The 26,276-nt window shown below is 35.1% G+C and overlaps 2 protein-coding genes across 3 annotated transcripts in view; both read left to right on the forward strand.

Annotated features, from left to right (window-relative positions):
* The window catches only part of LOC132194290 (barrier-to-autointegration factor), a 295,962-nt gene that overhangs the window by 127,026 nt on the left and 142,660 nt on the right, over window positions 1–26,276 (forward strand). The window lies entirely within an intron of this gene.
* The window catches only part of LOC132194226 (histone acetyltransferase KAT7), a 148,233-nt gene that overhangs the window by 72,117 nt on the left and 49,840 nt on the right, over window positions 1–26,276 (forward strand). For both annotated transcript variants that reach the window (XM_059615383.1, XM_059615382.1), the window contains exon 8: window positions 10,372–10,465. In XM_059615383.1, the coding sequence (XP_059471366.1) occupies window positions 10,372–10,465 (94 nt within the window). The remainder of the gene's footprint in view (window positions 1–10,371; window positions 10,466–26,276) is intronic.

Here is a 26,276-nt window from a genome sequence, read left to right on the forward strand (position 1 = left end):
CGCGTGCTGGAATTCGGCGTCACGACAATTGCCTGTCTTATTTCGCGAAAAGTCTGACACATTGACGGCCCCTCCGAAGAGACAGCAGCTAGTGGGCGTCACTCGAGAACCTATTAAAATAAACGCCGGCTTTCCGAGAGGGAAAAAAAGCAAAAAAATTCCTCTTTTTTTACATCAAAATTCATCCCCCTCGGTGCTCTTTGTCAACGCTAAACACCGCGTGAAATTCGTCATTCAATTTCAAAAAGTAAAAAACCCTTTCGCTCACAATCGCAATACAAACATTCCGGCTGAAAATAAAATAAAATACCTCAGCCGTGTTTGAGTGAATTTCCTAAATAAAAAAATTTCGCCTCGCAAATTTCCCTGTATTTTTTTAATTAACGTCCTTTTTCTTTGCTCACTTAAAAATAAAATAACGTGTATGAAACTGAAACCGCCTTTGACGAGCCTCCTCCCCCACTGGCTTTGCCGGCGCTTTTTGACGCGCAAAAATGTTTGAATTATTTTTAAAAATTCCACGGCGCACACACTCAATCCTTTGCTTTTGACATGAGAGAATGTGGAACATTGAGAGAGAGAGAGAGTGTGTGCGCGGAACTGCAATAATAAAACCAATGTTGTTGCCACGTGCCTCTCTCTTCCATTCTCTTTTTCGGAAACACAGCTCTCTCTCTCTCTCCTCTCTCTCTGGCGAAACGTAATAACGCCCTCGTAAAAAAAGATCATTACATTTGGGCACGCGTATATGTATAAAAAATAAAAATAATGCGAACACATTATCGCGCGCTGATCCAGCTTTTGCAATCACCTTCTCGCCATTCGATTCACCATCACGGTTGCGGCAGCCAGCAAGGTTGTGACGTCACGACCACACCCAGCGGCCACCCCTTGACCCAACCCTTCCAGAGAAAACCCTTGCTGTGACTGTCTGGCGGCTCGTCTGTCGCGGTTGCGGCATTTTCATCTCGTCGTGCGTGTACCGCCTAATGCTGCCAAAATCGCCCCTGTTCTCTCTCTACGCCGAGCCGACCGCGACGGACCGACCGCCGAAAAGCACATAGGGTTGCTCTCCTCTGCAGAGGGCCCCGGGGCACGTGCTAATTTCCCTCACGGATTGTTACCAGAGCCAGAGAAGAGCAAACTGCTTCGCAAGTAGTGCTCAGTCAACTATGGCGCGATTCGAAAAGTGCTGCTGGCTGCAGCTCTCTTCGCCAAGTTTGGGCCATGCAAGCCGCCGGAGGGGCATTGCTAGAGTTGCCCTTCTTGGCCGAACAATGCGGCAAAGAGTGTAATTGTCGCCGGCGAAAATCAGTTCGTCCGAAAAAGGTGCACTCGCGTCAGAAATATAATTAATGATGACGGTTTATAATCAGTATCTGGAGGGAAGTAAATAAGTTACCTGTTTTTACTTTTCAGGGCTCAAATTTAGTAGGAAAAGTCACGGTTAAGTAATTTTTTTCAAATAGTCTCAATCTCAATAAAGTGTTTTAATTTTTAATATAGATTAAATTTTCAACTTCCATTTAAAGATGTAAAAAAATTTAAGATGTCTTTTTTTAATTTATGAAGGGCAATCTTTAGACATTATAATATCAATTGTATATTCATATAAGAAAATCATTTGATCGACGGCTTTAATAATGTAACAATTTTGGCTTATTTTGATCTTTAGAGATCTATCATCAGAAATAATTCTGGAATAAAGCAAACAAAAGTTAAAATAAATCATCAAAAAATGGATCCCTCGAGTGCCAAAAGACTTTACAAAAAATTTAAAAAAAAAATACCCTTAAAGAATATTTCAATATAAGTTTTACAGTATATTAAAATAACAATTAGTTTATTTAATTAATTTGGTTTTCCCTTACTTTAAAAAATAAATTTTTTACCATAAATATAATTAAACTTCATTATAAGTATATTTAAAATTTTTCGTCGCCTATTTTTGCAGTAACTGATTTTTTTTTAATAGTTTGTCACCATTGAGAAATTTAAAAAAAAGTATAAATTTTCAAAATCACTGAAAATTATAATAAATTTGGAAAGAAACTCAATTATTTGTTTTATCTGCGCTTTATTCAATGTTGATTATTTAATTGGTATATTCTCTGTTAATTAACAATTTAATGCTTGAAACACAACATACATCGTTTAGAAACTGTAAATTAAACGTAAAAAAGTATGTGATCCCATTATTGGAATGTAATGATAAAAACATACCGCATTTCTTATCGTAATTTATGATTTATAAAATAATAAACTTTAATTTAAATAAGAATATTTTTGTATGATGCATCTTGTTTGTGATCATGATCAATTAACGTAATACGCAACTGTTATGTTTTATCCTCAATGAATACAAACTCTGATGGCCACAGAGCCTCTAAAAAAAATCAATTCCCCCAATTTAACAGATTTTTCCTTTTTTTCCAACTAAATGACGCCCTCTGCCATTTGAACTTATTCAATTGAAATCCCAAGACGACCTCAGACCAAAATCGAAGAGCAAGCGTTTTCCCGCCTGCTCGCTCGGCAACAGCAGCGTCAGGTTGTGCGGGTGGCGCGGTTTGCAGGGGTGTTGCACGTCTCAGCTAATCCGCCCGTCAATTTGTCTGACCGCCGTAATGGACTAGTTGGCCGCTCGTCCGTCCGTCCGTAGCTCGAATAAAACGTCCATCTCGCTCTCATTACAATTAGCTAAATATTTTCAGCGCTGCACGCACGCACGCGGCGGCCAATCACTTTTTATTTGCATGATGGATGAGATGGTGAGCGGCGAGTCATGTAATTCATATTCCTACCTGTCAGCCGCCGAAAAGTTTTAATATGCGCGTGGGCCATTTGACATTTATAATAAATTCGGTACGCACGCGAAAAACGGTGTCTCTTTCTCTCTTGTCCGATATACACTGCGCTGTAATAAGTTGCAAACATCGAAAGACCTTCTACTTCTTCTTCTCCTGGAGTAATTTGTCTGCCTCGCTCTCGCGCACCGTTTCGAACAAAAAGATAGATTGATTCGTTATTTGCCGTCTGCCTGCCGTACCATTTTTCATGCCCAACTTGGTGGTGGGTTGATTGGCTTGCTTGTTAGGATAATACATACGCAGATTGAACCTGCCTTGCCTAGGAGTCTTTTCAGCTCCCAAATTGATTGATTCATTGTGGATAATCGCCCGAGGTATATCTTCCTGCCGTTGAAATTTAAACCTGAATAACAAACAAATTTTGGGCTGTTTCGAGATCATTAGTCTGCAGAGAGGAATTAAAAGATAACAAAATTTATATTTTTAAAATCTCCAAAAGAACATTTTGAGTAGCAAAGGGTGATATAAGAAGATAGTACCTAATTGTTCGCTCAAGAAACAATGTAATAATTAAATTAAAACATTAGTATTGGAATTTTGTCTTACATTTTCAGTATTCGTTGATAAATTATATTTCTTTTTCTATTTAATAAAAGGTTGAGGTATTTTTAGCTAATGAGCTGAATAGAAATTTTAATTAATAAATCATTAATATTTTTATGTAATATTTAAATTATTATTTTCATATTTCTTTTTTATTCATTATTTCAATCATTATTTTTATAATAGCACATTGATATTAAATTTTATTTTTAACCTCAAGATTTCACATACGTTGTTTTTTTCCTGGACATTTTATTTTTTGCTACGGTTAGTTTTCGCTTATTTTTAACACAATATATATTATTATAATGGTAAGCAATGCTTCTTCTTTAAAAGCTAATTTACAAATATACATAACTCAAAAGGTTATGCTGGGTATTTTGTTATTAACAATCAAAGTTATAAATTATGAATTAAAAATTATGAAAACTTTAATATTAAAACTACACTTGTGTCACTAATTATAATTACAATTTATTCAAGAATTTCTGCGCTAACCAAAAATGTTTGCTTTTAATTACTCGTAAAAAATCCAATTTAAACACGGATACAAAAACGTACTTTGTAGAAACAAGCTCTCTGCTCTCTCCAATTTAAATGACTCATTCATTGCCGGCGTGACCGGCATTGCCGTCTCGCGAGCAGATCAGACGTCCTCCTTTTTTGCTTATTTATTTCGCAACAAAAAACCTTGTCTGGAATGCGACGGCGGCGGGAGGCGCAAAAGGAGCGTGTATTATTATTATTCGAGTAAGCCGGCGAGTGGAGCGAGAGAAAGAGAGCCAGCAATGGCAGCCGTTTTCATTATACGGAGACGCGAATAAGGAAAATATTGGCGAAAAATTCGACGCAGCCAAATAAGGAGCGCCGCCGCGAGACTCGCATTCATCTCGGTGCACAGAGAGACGGGGGGCAGGTTTCTCTCGGCTGCCAAGAATGCAGACAATTTCCGACGCTTATTTTCCAGCATCCGCCCTCGCAGCTGCAAAAAATGATCGCGGCCCTTTCCCGGCTGCTGCGACGACGGAATGGGCGCGTGACGCAATCGTAGCGAATCAGTTCGTGGCCGCAGGCTGGCAATCTGATTGATTCATCTCGACACGTCTCCTTCTCCATCTATATCCATCTCGCCGGCTCGAAAACAAAGAGCCGAACAAGACGGATTTCGTCTCTTTTTTACGGTGCCTGGCTCAAGGAGGAAAAACGAGCGGCACCACCAGACGGATAAATAGATGCGCGCGATTTGTAATTTTGCCGTCCGTCTGTCGTCGCGCCGTGTGCCCAGCGGGTTGCATAGCTTGGCAACCGTCAGAAAATACACCAAAGGTGTAAAATTGAATCCACTTTTTTAGTTAAAAACTTGAATATGAAGCAAGTCAAACATAAATAATTACTATAAAGAGTGTCTACATTTCAAAATTTAACCTAAATTTAATAAAATTGTATTATTTTATATAATAATTATTATTTTTATAAGTTTTAACATTAGTTAATTATTTTTGGCAGTATTGATTTTAAAGTTAACATTTTTTTTTTGCTTGATTCATACATATTTTAATATTACACAACGCTTATCCACTAAAACTTCCGTATGAAGATTCTTATTCATGCATTAACTTTTAAACCAATTAACAATTTCATTTAATGTATAAATTTTTTTAATTCATATAAATTTCATGTAAACCCTTTTTACCCTAAGTTCTCAGTACTACAAAATCGCAGGAACTTTTTGACGAAAACTTGAAAAATATGACAAAATGAATCCTCCAGCACGACTTGGTGCAGGCTAATTAAGTCCGTAATTAAAATTATATGGCTTTTGAATCTCACTCTAATTGTAAAACACATACATTTTAACAAGAAAATTTATTTATTGTGTTTCCCAGTGAAATTCTTCATAAAATTTAAGAAAAGCTTACGGTTTGAGAACTATCGGTAAAGCAGGGTGTTTCCTAATCTCATCTAATAATTATACTTTATCAAAACGACCTACAATAAATTTGAAAATTCACCATTACATAAGAACTTGATATTTTATCAGAAAATGCTGACCCATCCTCTCATGTTATTTTAAAGCAATATTATCATCGCTATAATTTTTTTTAATTCCTTGCGTCGCTAATGCCATTGTTGTCACAGAAGGCAAGCCATGTTATCTCTCGTCAACTTCCGGGCAAACACTGACGAGAGCGGTTGGCGTCGGCGTCTCTTCTATACAAACTCGGTGTTCAAACACTGGAATATTTATTTTCCTCAGTTCTGTAAAAAAATATTAAAAGTAATATAATTATGGAAATTTTTCTGTAAAATATTCTTTCCAGAAACTCAATTTTAATTTAATTAGTAGTAATACCAATCTTATTTTTCAATTCAATTGAAATATTGATATTCAAATATTCAAAATTAAATTATTACCTTATTATTTTGTAGAAGGAAATAACATTTATATTATTTTACGCTTTTTTCGGCTGTTTAATTAAATAGTTAAAAAAAAGAATAAAATTACCAAAGTTGAGAAATTTTATTTCTTAATAAAATATTATTATTGAAAATGGAAAGAATACAATATATTATTTAAAATTAAATCTTCCTCTGCTTGAGAATTTATTATATTTTAATGATATTTTTTTTTTCAAATTGTGGAACTTTTTTTTCAAAGCTGCGTAATTTTACTTTGTGTCCAATTATCAGCAAATAATCTGACTTGTATGTTCTCGCGGAGAAGAAATGTGTTATGGTTGTAATGATAATTCGCCGGTGCCAGCAGATATTGATTCTGAGCTCACCAAGTTGTATCTTTATAAATATACTTTCCTGTGTGTAAGACGCGATAACGGCTGGGAAAAATAATTTTGCCGCGCACTTCGAATCTCGGTATGGACTCTGAGCATTTCCGGTGCTCATAACTTTTTTTAGTGCGAACGAGATTAAAGATTATGTGCGACTTCTTGACTGCTTAGAGAGTTATCGCGCTGAAAAAAAGAAAGGGTGGACGCCTGCCTGCGTGGGCTTTGACCTTCTGCCACACACCACACAGCGAATACGCACACATTAATACTAACGAGAAGGACTGCAATGAAATATAAAAGCGGAATTGGACACAGAAAAACACAACTGCTAATGGAGTTTCGTTTACGAGCGTGCAGCTGCCAAAGAGTAAAGTAAAGAGAGGCTCTTTGCCGCCACATTACAAAAGTTCAAATGGGTGACAAATTCAGTGACAAAATCAAACGACATTAAGGAAAAATATTCAAGTAAATGGAAATATCTGAAAATTTTTATATCAAATCATTGTCAAATAAAATTATCTGAAGTTTCATCAGATTTTTTTCAATTTTTAATTTAATTTTCATGTTTGACTCATGGGACTGGTGGAAACACGGACAATTTGTTGTAAAAAAAAACTACATCAAAATTAAATTTAAAATTCAATCAAAGAGTTAGAAAAATCTTTCAGTGATTATTGTTATGAATTTTTATTTTATGTATGATTTAAAATATATTACAATTTTTAGTATATACAGATAATTCTTGTTTAAAAAAAAAATATTATTTGCTTCAAAATTCAGATGAAATTGTCATTTTAGCTATATTTTCAATCAGCATCCGAGAATTAATATTCTGGAAAGAAAAAATATAAAGTATATCATCAATAATTAATTTAAAATATTTTCTTTTCTATACTTGAAAGTCTTTCAACTTTAGTACAGCTGCTCACAATTTTTCAATCCCTACAGAATTGAACCCCGACCTTGCTTCATTTCTCAATCGACCGCAACGCAATTTTGGCCCTGAAAAGAGAGCACGGAATCAATTGCGGCATTTAATTGCTGCTCCAATATCTCGCTCACATGGAGGCACTCTCAACCCCTTTTAATTGAGTCGGTTTGCGTTTCTCCTCAGCAGGGCGAGAGAAAGAGAGTTCTTTGATATAGTTAATGGCGGCGGGTGTATATATTCTTCTTGATTGCGCGGAACCATCGCCAGAGACAATGGCTAGGGGAGCGAGCTGGGGTTGCCCCGAGAAGAAAGAAAGGCTTTTTACGGCGGCGGCGGTTTAATTATGTGTCATAATATGATGGACGAGATACGACAAGAAGCACTTAAACGTTATTAAAAACAATGAGTGCGCCATGTGAGGTAGGAATAATATGCCCTTGGCCTCCCCGCGCCTCCAACGCACGGAAATTAGACTAATTTTCAGTTACAAAACAAACGTGTCAGTGACCCGCCGCACACGTCGCCGCCGTGTAAAAAAAGTAAGGAACAAACACACTCTCTCTTGTCGGGCAGGAGGGCCATTTTTCTCTAGGTGTCTGGAGTGAAGAGCTCTCACCATCCAACAACAACGCCGACCTTTTGTGTCCTTACTTGCGTGCAAAAATTAATATTCCTTGCTTTGTGTGGAGCGTCAAAAATTTTAAAAGACATGACTGATATCAGCAAAAGTGGTGTGAATTTTTTTTTTAAAAAAAGGAGGCAGTGGAAATTCTTATGTTCATTACAAATACAATTCGAAAACAGGTTATAGATAAAAATAAAACCATAATTTAAAGATAAATTGTTATTTTAAGCATTATAATAATTGTATTTTCAACAGTTTTTAATAAGGATTTTTTTTTTAATGTTCATTTTTTATAATTTAAATATGCATAGTATTAAACGTATTAAAGATTCAGTTTAAAATTTAATGTTAAATTACAGTGGATATGTTATTTACTATAATGATTATATAATAATTGAAATATCAGCAAAATCCACCATGAGTGATAATCAAATAAATTAACATTTTTTCCCTCCTCTTACTCGTAATCTTCGTTGGCTTTTATAATTTATATGGAAAATAATTTAATACCAAAAATGAATGAATAACTGAGAGCTGCAAAAATGAATAACATCAAATAATTTATTTGAAAAAAAACTAATTAATATACATAAATATTGTCCTATTTCATTTTCTGTTTGAGGTTACAAAAAATGTAAAAAACATCAAATTTTAATTATTTTATTTTATTTAAATTTAGCAGCGATTTTTTCCCTTTCAAGGCGTTCCCACTACATTCTGTAAATTCAGCTGCTTTTCTCTCATGCATAAAAAGCACAAGGGAAGCTTTTTTGTCCCTAATGGAATTTTATTGCTTTACTTTTAACCCCCAGACGTGGGCTTTCTGCGCCGAAATGGAATATTTAATTGATTTAATAGTTTCATCTTGGTCTTAAGCAAAAAGGAGGAAGGATTTACTGCAGTTTTGCGTCGGAGAAATTCCGAATTAATTTCCGTCGGGTCGCAATTAGTCTCTGGTCATACAATCTGCTCGGCACTCGAATTTGCATTTTGCCCCGGCGGCGTGTGTGTGTATACCATAGGAATGCCGGTCGGTTTACTTTGGATGTACATATGTGTGCATACATTTACGCGCGTGCATGCAATTCGAGCACAACTATTTGTCTCGTTAAAATGCAGCGCACTCGGTTCGTTGAAATGCACCGCTGCCTCTCTCTCGACTTCTTCGCTCTCTCATTCGCCGGCTGCAAACGAAACACAATGCAATCTCGGTCTCGCATTTATTTGGCCCCGGATTGCATCTCTCGTGTCATTTGCATATTATGTTTGTGTCACTCACAGCGAGCGGCTCTGTTTCTGCAAAAACTGTTGGTGCCACCGACCGCCGTTCCTCTCCGCATGCTGACGCCACGTCGGCCGGGTAGTGGATTTTAAATATAAAATGCATTTTATTTTTTACAATTTAATATATTTTGCGCTTATTTTTGCGTGGTGACTACAAAAAAGGTAAAAATAAGTATAAAAATTTTATAATAAAATTATTATTCAAAATATAAAGCAGAATCAATTTTTAATCCTGACGATTATTACAATTTGTAAATAAAGTTCAAGATTTCTTCTAGAATTGATGAAAGCCATTAATGAAATAAATAAAATATTTATCTATTTGCTTTCTACACCTCAGTCCTATTTTAAGACAAAATGAAATTTATAATCCACAGAAGAAGCTGAATAAAATAATCAGATAACTGTGGATTACCATCATAGTGCTAAATAATTTAGCTTCGTTGTTTAAATAATACTAATTTTATAATATCTTCTGTCAGTACCAATTATATCATGTATATAGAAAATATTTTTTTAAGGTTTATACATTTTTATAATTAATAAAATTTTTGGTGATAAAAGCATTTTTATTTTTTTAAATGCAATTTTTTAGATAATAATCAACTTCCTTTAACGCTTGTTACGCTTAGAGGCAAGTAAAGATAAAACTATAGTATTTATTATAAAAAAAATTAATTTAGTCTTTCCTGTTTGCAATTAATATCTATCATTAACAAATTAATATCATTTCATGTGCTTACACCTGTGAACATATTATTATATTTAAATGGAAATTAATTTCTGATGCATTTAATTCTTCAATGATGTATTTTTTTTCATTCAAAGTGAAAAGTTAGTTTGAGATTTGAGATAACACGAAACACAAATATAAGAGAATGATTTATACTTTAAATTATCACATTAGTTGATTTATCTCTCAAGTAGTGATTTTTGCTAAAACCGCTAAAACGTTACATATTTTTCCACAATAGAGAGAGACAAAATACACAATAATATTCAATCATTGAAGTTTATTAAATAATGACATAATTAAAGAAATTGTAAATAAGAAAAAATCCCTTCAAATCTGCAATACTTCTGATACGCGTAGAGGAAAAGTGATACACCATCAATTTGTTTCCACCACCCAATAATAACGCAATAACAGATCGGATTTACTGAGGATTTGGCCTGTTTGACTGCTATTTGTGCCGATAATACAAATTTATATGGGTTCGCCGCTGCCGAGTTGCCGGTGGCGAAAAGGCGGCGTGATGTGTCTTCTTATTTTTTTTTCTCTGTCTCTATCTCGTTACTAATAAAGCTGTGTGTTCATGTTTGTTGCAGGAGAAAAACTCTTTTCTGAATTACAACGTGTCTTGCATCCTCACGCTACCTCCATATCAACGACAGGGATTCGGCCGTCTACTTATTGATTTCAGTGAGTACAACCCTTCCTTTTTTATTACTATTTTATCAATTACCTCCATCGCAGCCGTCGCTCGCATGCACGACTCCCGCAGCATAGAAAAAAGGCAGAGCAGACGAAGCTCTTTCTTCCTTTCTTTTTTTTATATGCCATAGAGAGAAAGACGTACGTGTCGTTTGCTTCTCATATAAAATACGAATATATGAACTCACCGGCAGCTCCATAAATCATTTTCAAGAGAGATTTTTTTACGACTGCATCCATATTTTGGGGGAAGAGTTCGTAAAATTATTAATTTGCATCGCTCTTGCAGACGAAAATTGGACACGATTTTGGTACGACCGAAAAATCCATGGAATTTATCATTTTTATGTACATATTTTTCTGGGGACAAGACGCAATTAAACTCGAGAGGGTTTAAATCATACATTTGGAAATATTCCAATTTCTTCAGTGCAGGATTATTGCTTTTTCATTGTCCATAAATCTGCCGAGAACAATTTTTCGCGGCGATCCAGCATTATTTTCCCGAAATTTTGTTTCCGAGAAATTCCTCTCTGCGCGCGGATGATTTTTATGGACTTTTCAAGGATGGCTGCGGTTGTGTAATTAAACAAAACGTAGCCGCACCGCAAGAAGATCCAGATTTTTATCATGGCAAGAGAGCACAAAGCCGAAAAGACGCGATTTGATGCGTTTTGATGAGCAGAAAACAAATGTTTAACCAAAGAAATTGACAGCAGAATGAAAGAAGAATGAAGCAGTCCGTGATAAGATTTAATTTTGCTGAAAAAGCAAAAACAAAATTAATTAATTCAAATTTATGCATTTGAAGATGAAATAAAGTTACTAATATTTCCAATAATTGTTTACTTAAAAATGTAAATAATTGAACAAAACCTGCATCCTTTCTTTAAAAAATTCAAATGAAAAATATATATTCTCATTTTTAATTAGCCTTAGTTGATTCATTTATTCTTTTTTTTTAAATTAATAAATTATTTGCATTATGCGCATATCCGGTATATTTAAAATTACTTAAATTAAATCAAAACCATATTTTATGATTTTCAACTTTCTCCATCCTTTTTATAGATTTTGTCTACATTTTTTTTTTTTACTTTTTTTAATATAATTTACATATATACTTTTGCAAGTTATGACTTTTGAACTTACGAGCAAGTTTGGTAATCGATTAATTTGCTCAACACCATATTATAATAAAACGCTGCAGGGTGGGCGCGGGTTGCGTTAGATTGAAATCCGGCGGCGAGTTGTTAATCGTTGCTAGATAGGGCGGTTTATTTACTCTGGCGAAATATGGCCTCTCTCGCGGAAAGTGGAATGAATGGGGAAGAAAAGCGGGCAAATCACCTCACTCAGTGGGTGGGTGGGTGGCGGGTGGGCCGATTTCCTCTAGATTGGCTGCAGCACCAAATAATTTAAACGAGCGGCGGCTTATCGGGGCCGTGTATCGCAATGTTAATCAATTTAAGTGCCGTGATTAACATTAATTGTCGCGGCGCCGAGTCGATCGGGTGCAAGAAGAAGAAGTGATGGGGCGGCGAGCGAGGGGCCCGCGAGGCTCCGTGTCCGACCGGCGTGAGTCACCCGTCCAAATTGGTTGTCTCGCTCACTTGGCCTCGCCGCCGCTCTGTGTTGCCCGCCGCCGCCGCGACCAGAGAGATGCGCCCCCCGTTTCTATTGATCACCGCCAAACATCATTGTGGCCAGAAATAAAGTCTCTCTTTTATTTAATGTGAACGATTTCGAGTGGCCGATACTCTCAGTGCATTGTCTTTGGCCCAAACGCCGCTCTCAATCTCGTTCGCCAATGGCTCTCGTCAAATAATGGATTGATTTAGGAACATCCCTTTCTTTAAAGCTCTCTAAAAATTGAGCAATCAAATTGAGAGCATTGTTTTTGTTTTGTATTCATTTCTGCATATTTTTATCTTACATTGGGGTGCGTCCAGGAAAGATTTGAGGGTAAATGTTAAAAATTTTTCTTGAAAACATGCCATTCCAATTTTCAAGTATGTTGTTGGGGTGGTCAAGAGGCCTCGCTCACCAAATTTTCAAGTCAAAATAAGGGGTGCTTTTCCGGGAAATCAGATTTTTCCAAAAACAAAAAATATGGAATATCTTTGCTCCTATTGAGAAATTATTAATGATCATTTCACTTCCAAACGTAACTTTTTACGCCCGACAACTTTTCTGTTGACAACTTTTGCGTAGGTCAAAGGTCAAGGTCACTAAATTGCAAATTTCACTTTCTGACGCAATTTTCGCAAAGAAGCACCCCTCAGAAATTTTTCGCAGTATAGGAAAAAATGTAGCCCCAAGTGTGTAGAACAACATCTTTGATTTCCAGAATGGCATTATTTTTAGTTTTTTAATTAATTTTAAATGAATATTAAAAAAACAGTGAAAAATCGCTTTTCCGCAATAGAAAGTAATTTTCAAACAGCGATAACTGATTTTCTGTTAGAGATACGCAAAAATGTTATAGAACAAAAAGGATTTGTTTTGACTTTTTGCATCCAGCCATGTGTTGTTTATACAGGTCAGGTCACTTGGGGTCATTGACCTCGGTGACCTGTGACCTCTAAAAATAATTTGTGGGAAATGAGCTTATTAAAACCATTCCATAAAATAGTTCTTCTTAACTATGTGCCAAATATTCAGTAAACTGCTCTTTAAGGTCACAGGTCACTGAGGTCAATGACCCCAAGTGATCTGACCTGTATAAACAATACATGGCTGGATGCAAAAAGTCAAAACAAATCCTTTTTGTTCTATAACATTTTTGCGTATCTCTAACAGAAAATCAGTTATCGCTGTTTGAAAATTACTTTCTATTGCGGAAAAGCGATTTTTCACTGTTTTTTAATATTCATTTAAAATTAATTAAAAAACTAAAAATAATGCCATTCTGGAAATCAAGGATGTTGTTCTACACACTTGGGGCTACATTTTTTCCTATACTGCGAAAAATTTCTGAGGGGTGCTTCTTTGCGAAAATTGCGTCAGAAAGTGAAATTTGCAATTTAGTGACCTTGACCTTTGACCTACGCAAAAGTTGTCAACAGAAAAGTTGTCGGGCGTAAAAAGTTACGTCTGGAAGTGAAAAGATCATTAATAATTTCTCAATAGGAGCAAAGATATTCCATATTTTTTGTTTTTGGAAAAATCTGATTTCCCGGAAAAGCACCCCTTATTTTGACTTGAAAATTTGGTGAGCGAGGCCTCTTGACCACCCCAACAACATACTTGAAAATTGGAATGGCATGTTTTCAAGAAAAATTTTTGACATTTACCCTCAAATCTTTCCTGGACGCACCCATTGTGAAATACGTGAAATTTAAGAGACTTTTAAGAAAAAATTGTAACTGCTTAAATTTTATAAAAAAAAAACTAAAAAAAAAACACACACGCAATTAGACAAATAAGGCATTTGTTTGATTTATTTTAGAAATCAATTTCATTCTTCCTTTCAGGTTTTCAGGAAAATACATTTAAATTAAAAAATGAGAGTCTCAATAGGAGAATATGAAATTACACTGAAGAGATTTATTTGCAATTTTTTAACTCGGGTCTTCTCCAGAGACATTCAATTCTTAAACTTTTTACCTTACAAACTATGCGTTTACAAAATTATATAATTTTTTTTGAGGTGTTGTTTTATTAAAATAATAATTTGTTTATCGATGAAAATAAATTAATTGGAATTTGAAATGTTAAGCTTTTGGTTTTATATTCACGCAACAAAATTCAAAAAATAAGTTTTATTGCATTAAATATTTACTTTTATAGCATTTTTATTTAAAATTTATTTTCATCGTATTCAGAAATAAAATAAATTTATTATATAATTTGGTTTTTTAAATTATTAGGTAAATATAAATTTAATGAATAAAAAAATATACCCATGACTCAATGTAGCTTAAGTGGTAAAACAAAATTTCATATGTTTGTTGCTCTTCCTTGTCTTGTTATGTTAATTCCATATAATCCATGACATTAATGTATCCATGATAATTACTCTTATTATAAACCAAGTGAATGATCTTCACTTTTATATTCTATTGTCAGAATCTATATTTATTGGATTTGATGTAGAGCAATTTTGCTCCATATAGGCACAAAATACAATTTTTAGACAATCAGTGGGCGATAACACCCAATAACACTTTGAAAGTTGTAAATGTTTTTAATTAAAAACAATGATAATTTCTTTCTTTCTGCAAATTGTATAGGCTATTTATAAGCTGTTCTTAAAAATGAGATAAATGAGTCAATTTTTTTTTCTCAATTGATAGAAGAGGCATTCATTAGTTAATGTATTTATATAATAACTTTCAAATGTAAATTTGTTTAATTATAAAATTTGAAGAAATATGTTGAAGCAATGAACAATTGTCAAAAACCTCCACTTGCAAAAAATTCAAAAGGAGACTTCTTCTAATTGTGTGTGTGTGTGTAAGTTTTGGCATCAGAGATGCCGCCGAAAAGCATCTCACTTGTTCCAACGCCCGCGGGCACGGCGGAGAGAAAACAAGGTTATTTTTCAGGCCTTGATCTCGCTAATTAGTTTTGTTTCCAAGCAGTCCGTGCGTGTGCGTCGCGCGCACGGTAAAAGCAGGAGCAAGCATGGGGTAGGGAAAAAGAAAGAAAGAAAAAGATGCCAGGGTGCGGCTGCTGCTTTTTACTGTCTCTCATCTCGACGGCGGGACAAAGAGCACCTCAGTCAGTGCTCGCTAATGCGGTTTGCGTTGTTATTGAATTCGAAGCACACACAGGCAGAGCAGAGGTGGCTTTGGCCATTAGCCGAGAGCGACATTGTCTAGCTCCGAATTCGGCAATTAAAGCGACGTGTGCGTTGAAATATCGCCGTTCGCGTCTCGCGCAGGTGACGATTCCGATCTCCGCCGATTAGTTCCCTCGAGTTGCAAAAATTGCCGCACAATGGACGCGCAGCTTTTTGTGTGTTGTCTCGCTTTTCTTGTTACCACCACGATTAATCGGCGGCCGTTTATTTCAGTGCGCGAATTTGCAACACTCGCCGTTTTCTAATGAGTCATCTCCTGTTGGCCGCGCATGCGATTGATATGCACTTTTGTTGTTGGTCGCGGCGCAAAGAATGCGCTGATAATCGCTTTCAAACGTCCAGAGTAATCACTTTCACGCTGGTACTTCAAGTGCACGCGAAAATAAAATGCTTTTATTCGCGAAAATTCCGTTTGGGCAGTGGAGCAGTGCAGAGCGACGAAAGCAGGCTTGAAATTCTTCCGCCGTCTACAAGGAAACTTTTGAGACAAAATTTCACTCCGACCGCGTGCGATCGTCGTTAAGAGATAAATAATTCTTTTGCGTTTTCCTCATTGTTATAGGATGTGGGAAAACGGCCGTTGAGGCATTAATCTAATATAGAGAATAAAAGTGTTTTCAATTGAGGAAAACAAAATACAATTCTGTTCCCTTTCAAATAAAGTCCGTTGAAAACGATGCCAAATATTGAAAGGAAAAAATAGTGACTAACTAGGGAGAATGAAAAAATTAAAAAATAATAATAATAATTAGATTTTTGACGCGTCTGGAATAAAAAAATCATGCCAAAGCAAATTTATATATATCCCGTTTATTAAATTTTATTTGATAATATGAATTGCTTAGAATATTAATTGATAAAGTGGACAAATATTGCGTCCCAAAGAGTGCAACTATTGAAAATGGCCAGCGATGGCGAACAAAATAGGTTTCTGAGATGTTTTTTTTTTTAAATTTTCTACTTTCTTTATTTTTACTTGAATTGAAAAATTTATGAACGCAATTAAATGAAACTAACAACACAAAAGAAGATAAATTTTAAAAGAAAAATAACTAATTAAATATAAATAAATAAATTTGTTGTTTATTTTAAGACAGGTTTAAAATATTTTTTATATTGAAATGGACACTTAGGAACCTCATTATTAAAATCTTAACGTCACCAATTTTTTTAAATCTGGCTAATCAATAAAAATGAGATAAAGATGAAATTTTAAGAGTTAAAATATATTCATCCAAATTTTTTGCTAATTTCAGTACATCCATGGTACAAATTTATTATTTTATAAAATTTATTTAAATTTATTAAAACATTTGCATGTCTCTCACCCATTTGATTGAAATCGATAAGCAGCAGATGCCAACTTGGAACAAATTTTTGATATCTGATTTGCATACGCATTAAATAGAGCGCAATTTGAATCTCTCGAAACATATAAAAATGTCGCGTTAGTTAGTGCGTCGTAAATTCGGCAACTTCATGTATTTTTTATAGTGCATTTGGGAAAGGGACGGACACAACAGCCTGGCGGGTGATCCAATTACACCGCCAATAAAATCGAAACGGCCGATTTTTTTCTTCTTCCGAATGCACGTGTGTGTCATTGCGACTTCCTCTCTCTCTCTCCTAATTAGATGGGCTCTCCGCGATAAGATTGACAGCTGTATTTAACGTAATTGGTGGCTGATAAAGGCAGTAAAATCTTTTTTATTGCGGCATTTCAATTAAGCTGCAGCGAGACACATATAAAATGAAAAGGAGAAAAGCAGCGCGAATACGACTGAAAATTAATTTTATCGCCTCCTCGAAAGACGCCGCCGCATCCCCACTTCTTTTATTAAGCAATTTGATATTGCAGCGCAGGGGATGATCTCGTTCGAAGAAGGCCCCGTGTGTCCACTCCAATCTAAGTACACACACAGCTGCTGCTGCCCCGTCCGGCGCGATAATTTTTCTCCCAAGCAGCTGCAAAGCCGACGAGAGGCCAGACGCTCTCTTTCGGGAAGATTCAATCTTGCGGTCACTTCCCGCACAATGGAAACCCGCTACTTATCTTTTGGAAAAATACGGAAAAAAATTCGCGCAGCCCCTAGCGAGTGTGTGTAGGGAGAGTGAAGGGTCCATAAATAAAATTTCACGCCTCGGGGACCAACTTTATATACACGATACGCCGCGGATGAAAGCGGAGAGAGGCGTTAGCCGCGATAATAAGTGGCTGTTATATTGAATAAAAATGCCGGTGACGATTTTTCCTGCGTGCTGTGCATTCGGCGCGATGAAAACATCAGTCATTGGAACGAGAAATGGAAAATTAATATATATTGAGATGTTGGGGTCTTTTTGAATGGTGCGTTGAAAGCTTTGATGTTGATAATGGAACGGTTTAACAAGATTTTTGACGCCATCTTTTATAATAATAAATTGTGCTCACAAAAGCAGGGGTGGAGAAATTCCCATTTGTGCTGCTGCAACACGCATTTCCGCGGACGTCAAAAATTAATATTTATTTTGAGCAATTTATTTTTACTGCTCTTTAGCTGATTTTCTCCTTAAAGCTAAGTTACTTGCATAGAAAATTCAAACTGGTGCAAATATTTTGTAATTATGGAGAAAGTAATTGGAATTGTATAATTTATTGAACAAGTTGCATATCTTAAAGTTCTCATAGGCTTTTGAAACTAATTCAAATAAGCCCTTCCCATGTAATCATATCAGGAATTTGATTTCCAACTTAATCAACTATTTTAAAATCTAATTTGAATACATTGAATAAATAAACTTAAAAACTAAATACATTTTTCATTGCTCAGTATCAAAATTTCTTATAATTAGTGAGGTTTTTTAAATTAAATTTCTATAATACTTAATTTTTTGCAAGATATAAATTTCAGTCTAAATTGTTGCAAAATTTAATAACTAACAATTATATTTTAATTCCGCACGATTTATTTTCTTCTTTTTCCATTGTGAATTGAAATCGCCTTTTGCCGCTTGATTGCAAATTCCTATTCCGAAACACGCTCCATTAGAGCAAAAAGCAGCCGTGGCGAAATACATATATTTTCAAAATGCCGTACACGTGCCCGCGAGGCTCACAAAGGCACTGGAATTATTGCAACGCACGCTAACAGCTCTTTATATTCCGACGACACAAAATCATGATGACAACGAAAAATATACCAAAACACGCCTCGCTCGCAAAAAACACACACTCACATGCATTCACTCTGATGATCGTAATGCGCGTGCACGCCACTTAAATAACTCATGCCACCGCCTGTTAATTGAAAAAAGTATACAACATGCATTCGGGCAATATAATTGAGTGGTAGCGCAGAAAAGTCAACACGAGTACACACAAAGGTCTACCAGGATTAAAAAAATCCTTTGTTTCTGTAAAACATAATTTCCAGGCTAGTGTAAAATCTCTCTTTTTTTAATAAACTAGTGACTTTTAAGGAGAATTTTAAGTTTCAAAAATCCCGGATGAAATTATTTTTAGCAATTTTAGCTATTAAATGTTTTAAATTCTACATAATTAATATAAAATAAATGAGAGATTCATTTTATTTTTAGAGATTACAATTATTAAAGATACATTAAAATATTAATTACAGTTTCTCACAACACTTTTACAAATTACTTAAAAATGATGATATTAAGGTAAAAAATTAAAATAACAAAATAAGAAAAAAAGTACAAAAATGATCGCTTAATAATCCCTAAAGATGAATACTATGTTTTCCTATGCATATTTTGAATCAAAGATCCATTAATTGTGAGTAAAAAATTAATTTTTCAATAAATTAAATAAAAGTCACTTTTTCGCCAGTATAATTGTTGGTTTTTCAAAGAGCAGTGAGATGATTTTTTGTCTATCCACGGCTCGATAATTGCAGTCAGCGAGCGTATTTCACAGTGGATGAGTCTAGTATTTTTTCCATTCTCCTTTTTTTTTTGTCGATCCCAGAATTAATTTATACACAAAAGAAAACAATGGGAGTTGTCAGTTTGAAAAGCGAGAGTTTGTGCAAATTTTTTTCTTATGCGTAGAAATGTGTTCGCTTGGATTTTTTTTTTTGCAGAAAAACTTTCAATATATCATTTCGGGGAAGTGTGAGCACAGCAGGGCCCATTGTGAGCTCTATTCAGCGCCGAAATCCAGATGGATTTTCTTGGTGTCACTTAATAAATCACCGGCGCCAGTTGACACATTACACATGTTGTCCAAATTCTCCCCGCTTTGAATGGAGTTTTGCCAATTCTTTCTCGCTGAAGGAGGCGAAAAGCTAAATACGTGCAGTGTGTCGAAATTTCCAAATATTTACCAGCAGCGATGGGTGGGTACACGCAAACACTTTTAACTTTAGTAATAAGATAAACAAATGCGTCTGTGGCTCGAGACGCTTTATTTATTCAGTGTCAAAATCTCAAAGTCATCGATTAATAAAATCATATATAAGCTCTGCGGACGGAAATGAAAAGTCAAAACACAGACTCCGGAGGGAGAAAACAAAACGAAGGTGCTCTCGATATTGAATAAATTAGAGCAGCTGTGTCTCTCGAGTTCTTTTTTCCAATTTCCCAACCCTTTCATTGAGAAAACGCTGTCTCATCATTCCACTCTGGCTGATAAGCGGCGGCATTGGTTTTTTAATCAATCAATCAATCAACAACATCGGCACCAGATTATTTTCCTTTCATTCCCGCCCTCACCCGCTACCACAGAAAGGGCTTTTGAATCGCACGTGGACTTGGATGGATATAAAAATGAGGGAAAAAAGAGGGATTTGGTTCGCTCGGGATGCTGCAGCCCTCTCTTCCTCTCTTCCTATATCAATTTGAGAGAGCCGAAACACGCGCGCCAACAGAAGCAGGAGAAACTCCTAATTATAGCATTAGAATGGTAACATTAAGTAATGCGTCTCTCAATCATCGTGTGATGGTTTAAAAGGCGCTGCGTTTCGAACGCGCGCGCCGGGGTTCGGCAGTAAATTATCCCCAGACAAAGGGAAAAGGTGCAAATGGAACGGAGAAAGAGAAAGAAAGAGAGAAACATGGCACTATATATACCCCTGATATTTCACGTGTGGCCCTCTCGACTCTATCAATGGATGAAAGGCCTTGGGGAGCACGTGTGAGAAGTGAAACAAAGCGATCTGGGGCTGCAGCAAACAAAGATTGGGGGCTTAAAATGCTATGTTGTTTATTAACCTTCAATGATTGCAAGTTTGTTTTAGGATAATAATGCCTCAATTTGATGTTCTACCAAATTTCTAAATTTGATGGAAGTTCCATTCTAGCCTTAAGATAAAGTCGAATCATTGCATTGATTGATTGTTGCCGATTGTTGTACTCGAGAATCTGATAGCGCCATTTCTTAGCATTAGAGAAGCAAAAGAATTAAAAAGTTCTCATTTTTTACGTGCGAAATTATCATTTTCAATTATTAGCATTCCATAGTTGATATTTTGAAACTATATATTTCAAAACCGGGAAAACACTCATTTGTTTTGCTGAAGTTTATTATTTTAGGAAATTTTCCACACCTCTTATTTTCATTCTTTAAAATTAAATAATTTCTTTAATTGGCTTTTAAATTATTTTGAATATGTAACCATAAAATAAAATGGATCACTCCTAAGGCCGAATATCAATAGAGAGTAATAACTTAATTTTAATTAATCTCTGTAGGGTATAATCCATATAAATGTTCTAGACTGAAATTTACAAACAAATAAAATAAAACAAGCAAATACAGTTAAATATTTTAAAATTATTTTATTATTAAAATGTTTTTTATAAAATTATTAAATTAAACTGCTTATTAAAAAAATTTAATATAAAATTTTTTTCAATCAAACAACAAGCATAGTTAAATTGCTTTTTTTTAAACAATAATAAACCTTGTTTTTGCTGAATTTAAAAAAAGTCAGTTTTGTTTACGATCTGCTATTGTTTCATGATGAGATGAATAAAAAATTGGTAAAAATTTAAAATCATAAATAGGTTTATAATAGATTAAGAGGCAGATTGAGAGACATGTGATCTATTGAACGGCGATTAAAATAGACAGGATTCTGTCATATTTTGTATAAATTTTGCAAACATAATTTTGTTTATTGAATCTTCATAAAAACTGCACCTTGTTAGTATAAGCCTTAACCTCTAGGAAGTTTCCAACTTAATCATTTTGTTAAGATAAATAATGTTGAAAAAGAGAATGGCTCGTATGATGATGGGCAACAACCCCTAATTAAACTCGCATCATCTCGGCGAGAGAAACACGAGCTTACGCATTCGGAAAGCTTTTAAACACCAGTCAAATTAGTGCGAGATAGTATCGACCTGCACTCCGCGCTGATGGACTCAAATAATAATAAACAAAATTTCGATCTAACCGCAGATTAAGTCGGAATTAATATGGACGAAAATATACGAAAATGGAGGGAAAAAGCAAAGCATTGTTAGTTATTTTTCATCGCGAACCGACACGACAATAAAAAAAAAATGAGTGACTCCCCCCAAAAATTTATGTTCAGTGAACGTGTAGTATTTTGTGATTGATGGTCGCGATAGCTGACGCAAAACGCAATCACAATTTAATGATTCCGCCGCACAAACGCATGCACGCATCAAGATACCTTTGCTTTGTCGTGTTACATCATAATTACACGCGCCTAAACTCGTCTCTATGCTTCTTTTTATATATTTACTTTTTTAATTGACGCGACCAAAAACAACACGACGACGCTCAAAATGACATAGGAATTTTCTCTCTGAAAAAAAAAGAAGAATCGCTCTCTGTCGTCGTCTCTGCTGCGGCCACGGATTAATTAGGGGAACAGGAAAATCGCGTGATGTTCCATTCCACTTCTGATCCGTCAGATTGACACACGCGTGTTTTTTTTTTATAATTTTTTGTAATATTGTTTGTTGTTCGCCGTTTCAGCAAAAGTGCGAACGCGTGGAATGCTGCTCGTCCGCGTGCACAAGTTCAAAGAACTCTGCGTCGGCCGACTTTGTTTTCACAGCACTTACCCCGCAGCTTGAGAGAGCTATTTTTAGCTCTTTTATAATATATCCGTTTGCATTAGCCGCAGTCAGAGAGAATCGTGATTCGATCAAAACATTCATCTGACCCCGAAGGCCGTTGAGAATAAATTATAGCAATTAAATTCTGCTCTAGAGAATCTTTCCGCTCTTGGCTGCTCTAATTTCTCACGAGATCTAAATGGTCGAATTAAAAACTTTGGGTAAAAAAGCACAAATTTATTAAATGCTCTAGGGTTTTCCAAATACAGACTTAAAATTAAAAATTTGATGTTACGAAACTGATGGTATGGTCATTTACTAGATCAAAGAATAAAAATAGAAATGCCAGTTTTTTTATTTTCTGTATTTTTTAATAGTTTTTCATTTTTAATTATAATTCAATTAGGTTCGTTGTCACAGAACAATTTTTTAGCCCAGATATTTGAATTCTGCAATTAAATCAAACAGAGTTTTACAAGTCTCACAGCTCTTGATGAAATTTGGCGCATAAATTCAATTTATCTGGGATGCCATTTACATTCATCAGCCAACTGATAATATGTGAGTTTATAAGTTAAAGTAATGTAATTTTAATTTCTTTTTATCATTTTAATTTAAAAACCAAAAATTGCATATTTTTAAGAATTGAAAGAAATTTAATTTAACAAAAATCACAAATTTTTTGCTTGGCAAGTTGCAAACACAACGAAAATTATTTCTTCAGAAATTACCACTCTGATCTAATTTTGGAAACCTCTTCACGCGCGCGTAGGCTATTATTAATTTCACGGGACACTGAGTTCGTGTTCGCAGATGCACACCTCTCGGTAATTTGCATAATCATTTTCACTCATTTAATTAGTACACCATAAAGGTGCAATTATATATAAAAGTGTGTGAACCGGATTGGAAAAATATTTTAATATTTTCTTCTCGAACTTTACGCAAATTTGCTGGCTTAATTGGTTAATAGTAATAATTTCGTAGAAGAAAAAATTCCGTCTACGAACGCTATAGTTAAATTTCTGCTCGCGTTTTCACTATTTTGCGCGAAACAAACAAACTTGGAGTATAATTAAATATTCACGTGGTGGTGAATTCGCGCAAACGCTTTCGAGAGAAAGAGAGACTTTTGGGAAATCGCTGGCGAGAAACAAATTGCTCCAATTTGAGGAAAGACACAAACTCTCGCACATGGAAGAAGCAGAAACTCTCTCGTTTCAAGTGTAAGTTTTGTGTATCAAATTCTCGTCCTGCGAGATCTCGGCGCTTTTAAAACAACAATATTATTGCTGTGCCGCCGCCGCCTGTGCTAAATCAACAATTACACACCCGCTCACATTGTGCACGTCTGTGTGCGCGAATTCCAACGATAAGGACGAGCACATTATTATTTGACAAAGCACACTGCGCACAGACACACACCTACATATATGAAAATAAGAAGAACGTGCAGGAGACGACGGGTTAAATTGCCGTCTGACTTTCTGCCGCCGGAGCTGCCGAGATGGAAAATTCGCCGTCGTCTAGACCCTCTCCCTCCCTGCCTCCCTCTCTCTGTGTGAAGGTAATTAGATCATTACAGTATGGCACAAAGGTGTGCTAGCTTTGTACTCGTGCCAACCCAACAAAAAGCAAACCCGCCGCCGCCGCCAACGCTGACTAACTAAACTGCTCTCTGCGGCCTAGCAACAGAGTAAGTAAGGGAGATAGAGATAGAGATATGCCGGTGAGGGTGGTGGATATTAATTTAATTGGTCGCACCATCAACCCTCAAGCGTTGCCTTTGGCGACAATTTGGGGAAAACCTAAATCAAAATTAATTGAAATGAAAAAATTTAGATCAAAATAAATAATAAAGACCAGCTACTTGGGCTCTTGTTTGAAGGAGTAATATTATAAATTATTGGATTGGCCAAATCGCAAATTTGAACATGACAATAATTTTAATTCAAAATTTATTGGAAAAAAATTATAGTGATTTAAGTTTTCTTTTATTGATCTTATATACTCAAAAACATTTTTTTAGCTAAGTTCGTTACTATAAACTAATGATGATTAATAAAAATTTATAGTACGGCATTCAGTAAATTAATTTGAAAATGTTAAATTTCACCAATTTTAAATAAGCTATGTAAACTAATGAATTTAATTTAAAAAGTTAACTGCTACTCTTACACCTAATAATTACTAATTACATTATCAAATAATCATTAGCCATTTATGGTAGAAGATCAGCCTCGATCAATCACTAACTTTTTTAGTTTATCATGATGAAGAAATAATCTGGCAGCACTTATTTTTTTTATCAATTAAAAAAAATATCAAGTAATTAAAGCTATGAAATAGCTCTAAACGGCAAAAACAATGTGTAATATTATTTATAAATGACTTTATTAATTCAATATTAAAGTCAATTACAAAAATAAATTAATGATAATTATAAAATTTAAATATCATAGAGTAAATAATACTTTTATTATATTTTTAGTATAATGTAAGGTATTTTATAACTTTTTTTTATTCATTTTTTCGCATGTCAATGCAAGAAGTGTAATTTTATAGTTTTAAATTTAACAATTATCATTACTTTTATCTTACTTATTGCAAATAAATAAATTGAACGTAAAATCAATGTAATTTATAATATTGAATGTATGGGTGATGCAATTGGGCAGAGAATGCCCCGTGATACATTAATAAACATGATCTGAAATCTGAAATAATCTGAAACTAAAAAAAAAATGCGAATATTTAGATAATTAAGCTGTTGCAACAGTTTCAAATAATTTATATTAAAAGAATTTAATACTACTCTGCTTAAATTTCGCAACCCTTTGAGGTGGCTCAGAAATCCTCCTCACTTTTGCACACCGGGAGCGACAGAAAACCGACGGCGTGTGTGCACACAGGAATGATCGTGTTGATTAACCCAAAGAAAATCAACAACAAAATGAAAGAGAACCTTACGCAACTACCCTCTGCATTATCTGAGTAATTATCTCCTCATGGGTTCATTCTGCGCATTACCGCAACTTCACACGATTTCGGCGCAAAAGTGCATCAAACTTGTCCACGTGCCGTAATTCTTTGTGATGTTGCTGGGGTTTACGCAAAGTGCATCTTTTGCGGCGAGGGTGCGCGCCACCCGTGTCAGCTGAGAGGTATTTGCGGTTTCGTAATTATTTCAATTTGATTGCGACGCGTCGTTTCGGCTTTTGAAGTTGCTGGAGGGGATTTCGCTAATTTGCAGCTCGGCAAATAAGTTTGCGCTGCCTCGACAGCGTTAAAATTATTTATGTTTGCTTCTTGCTTGTTTGCCGTCCCTAAAAGTTTCGCGTGAGTATTTTATTTGACGCTTGGGTGCGCATTTCAAACTCGCTCCCTGCGCCCGCTGAATTCAGAGCTGCGGTCGACGAAATGCATTAAAACGCGGGCAAAATAATCGCTTGAGCTCGACGCATTACTTTATTTCTTTGAACCGACAGCCGGTCCTTATATTTGGGGGCACTTTGTATGTGACGCTTCCAATTAAAACTAATGCCTGCGTATTGAAAATTGAATGGGAGAGACGCAGAAAAGAAGAAATAGAGAGAAAATTTTGGGGTGTCTGAAAGCGTGAAAAAGTGCATTTATTGTGTGGATTTTACTTTGATTATACACACAAGAAATGCATTAAGATCTGAGGTTTTTCAATATGTAAATTCTATGTCTCTTAATTTTATTTATCTGCGTGAACATTTAGAGTGGCATGAAAATACAGTTTTATTTAATAACAATTTGAAATGAAGAGATACATTTTTTTTAGTCAAAAGAAATCAAAATGGTTCATATTGTGTTTTTCTGGCTGATATAATACATATAATCATTATTGGAACTTGAAATTTATATAATAAGCAATTCAAAACAGTTTCTATCATTCTACAACCTACAGTTCACCATGCTATTTGCTGCTAA

The sequence above is a fragment of the Neocloeon triangulifer genome, unplaced genomic scaffold (genome assembly GCF_031216515.1).
Source record: "Neocloeon triangulifer isolate White Clay Creek 2 clone unplaced genomic scaffold, ASM3121651v1 ptg000006l, whole genome shotgun sequence".
In the NCBI taxonomy this organism is placed as follows: Eukaryota; Metazoa; Arthropoda; class Insecta; order Ephemeroptera; family Baetidae; genus Neocloeon; species Neocloeon triangulifer.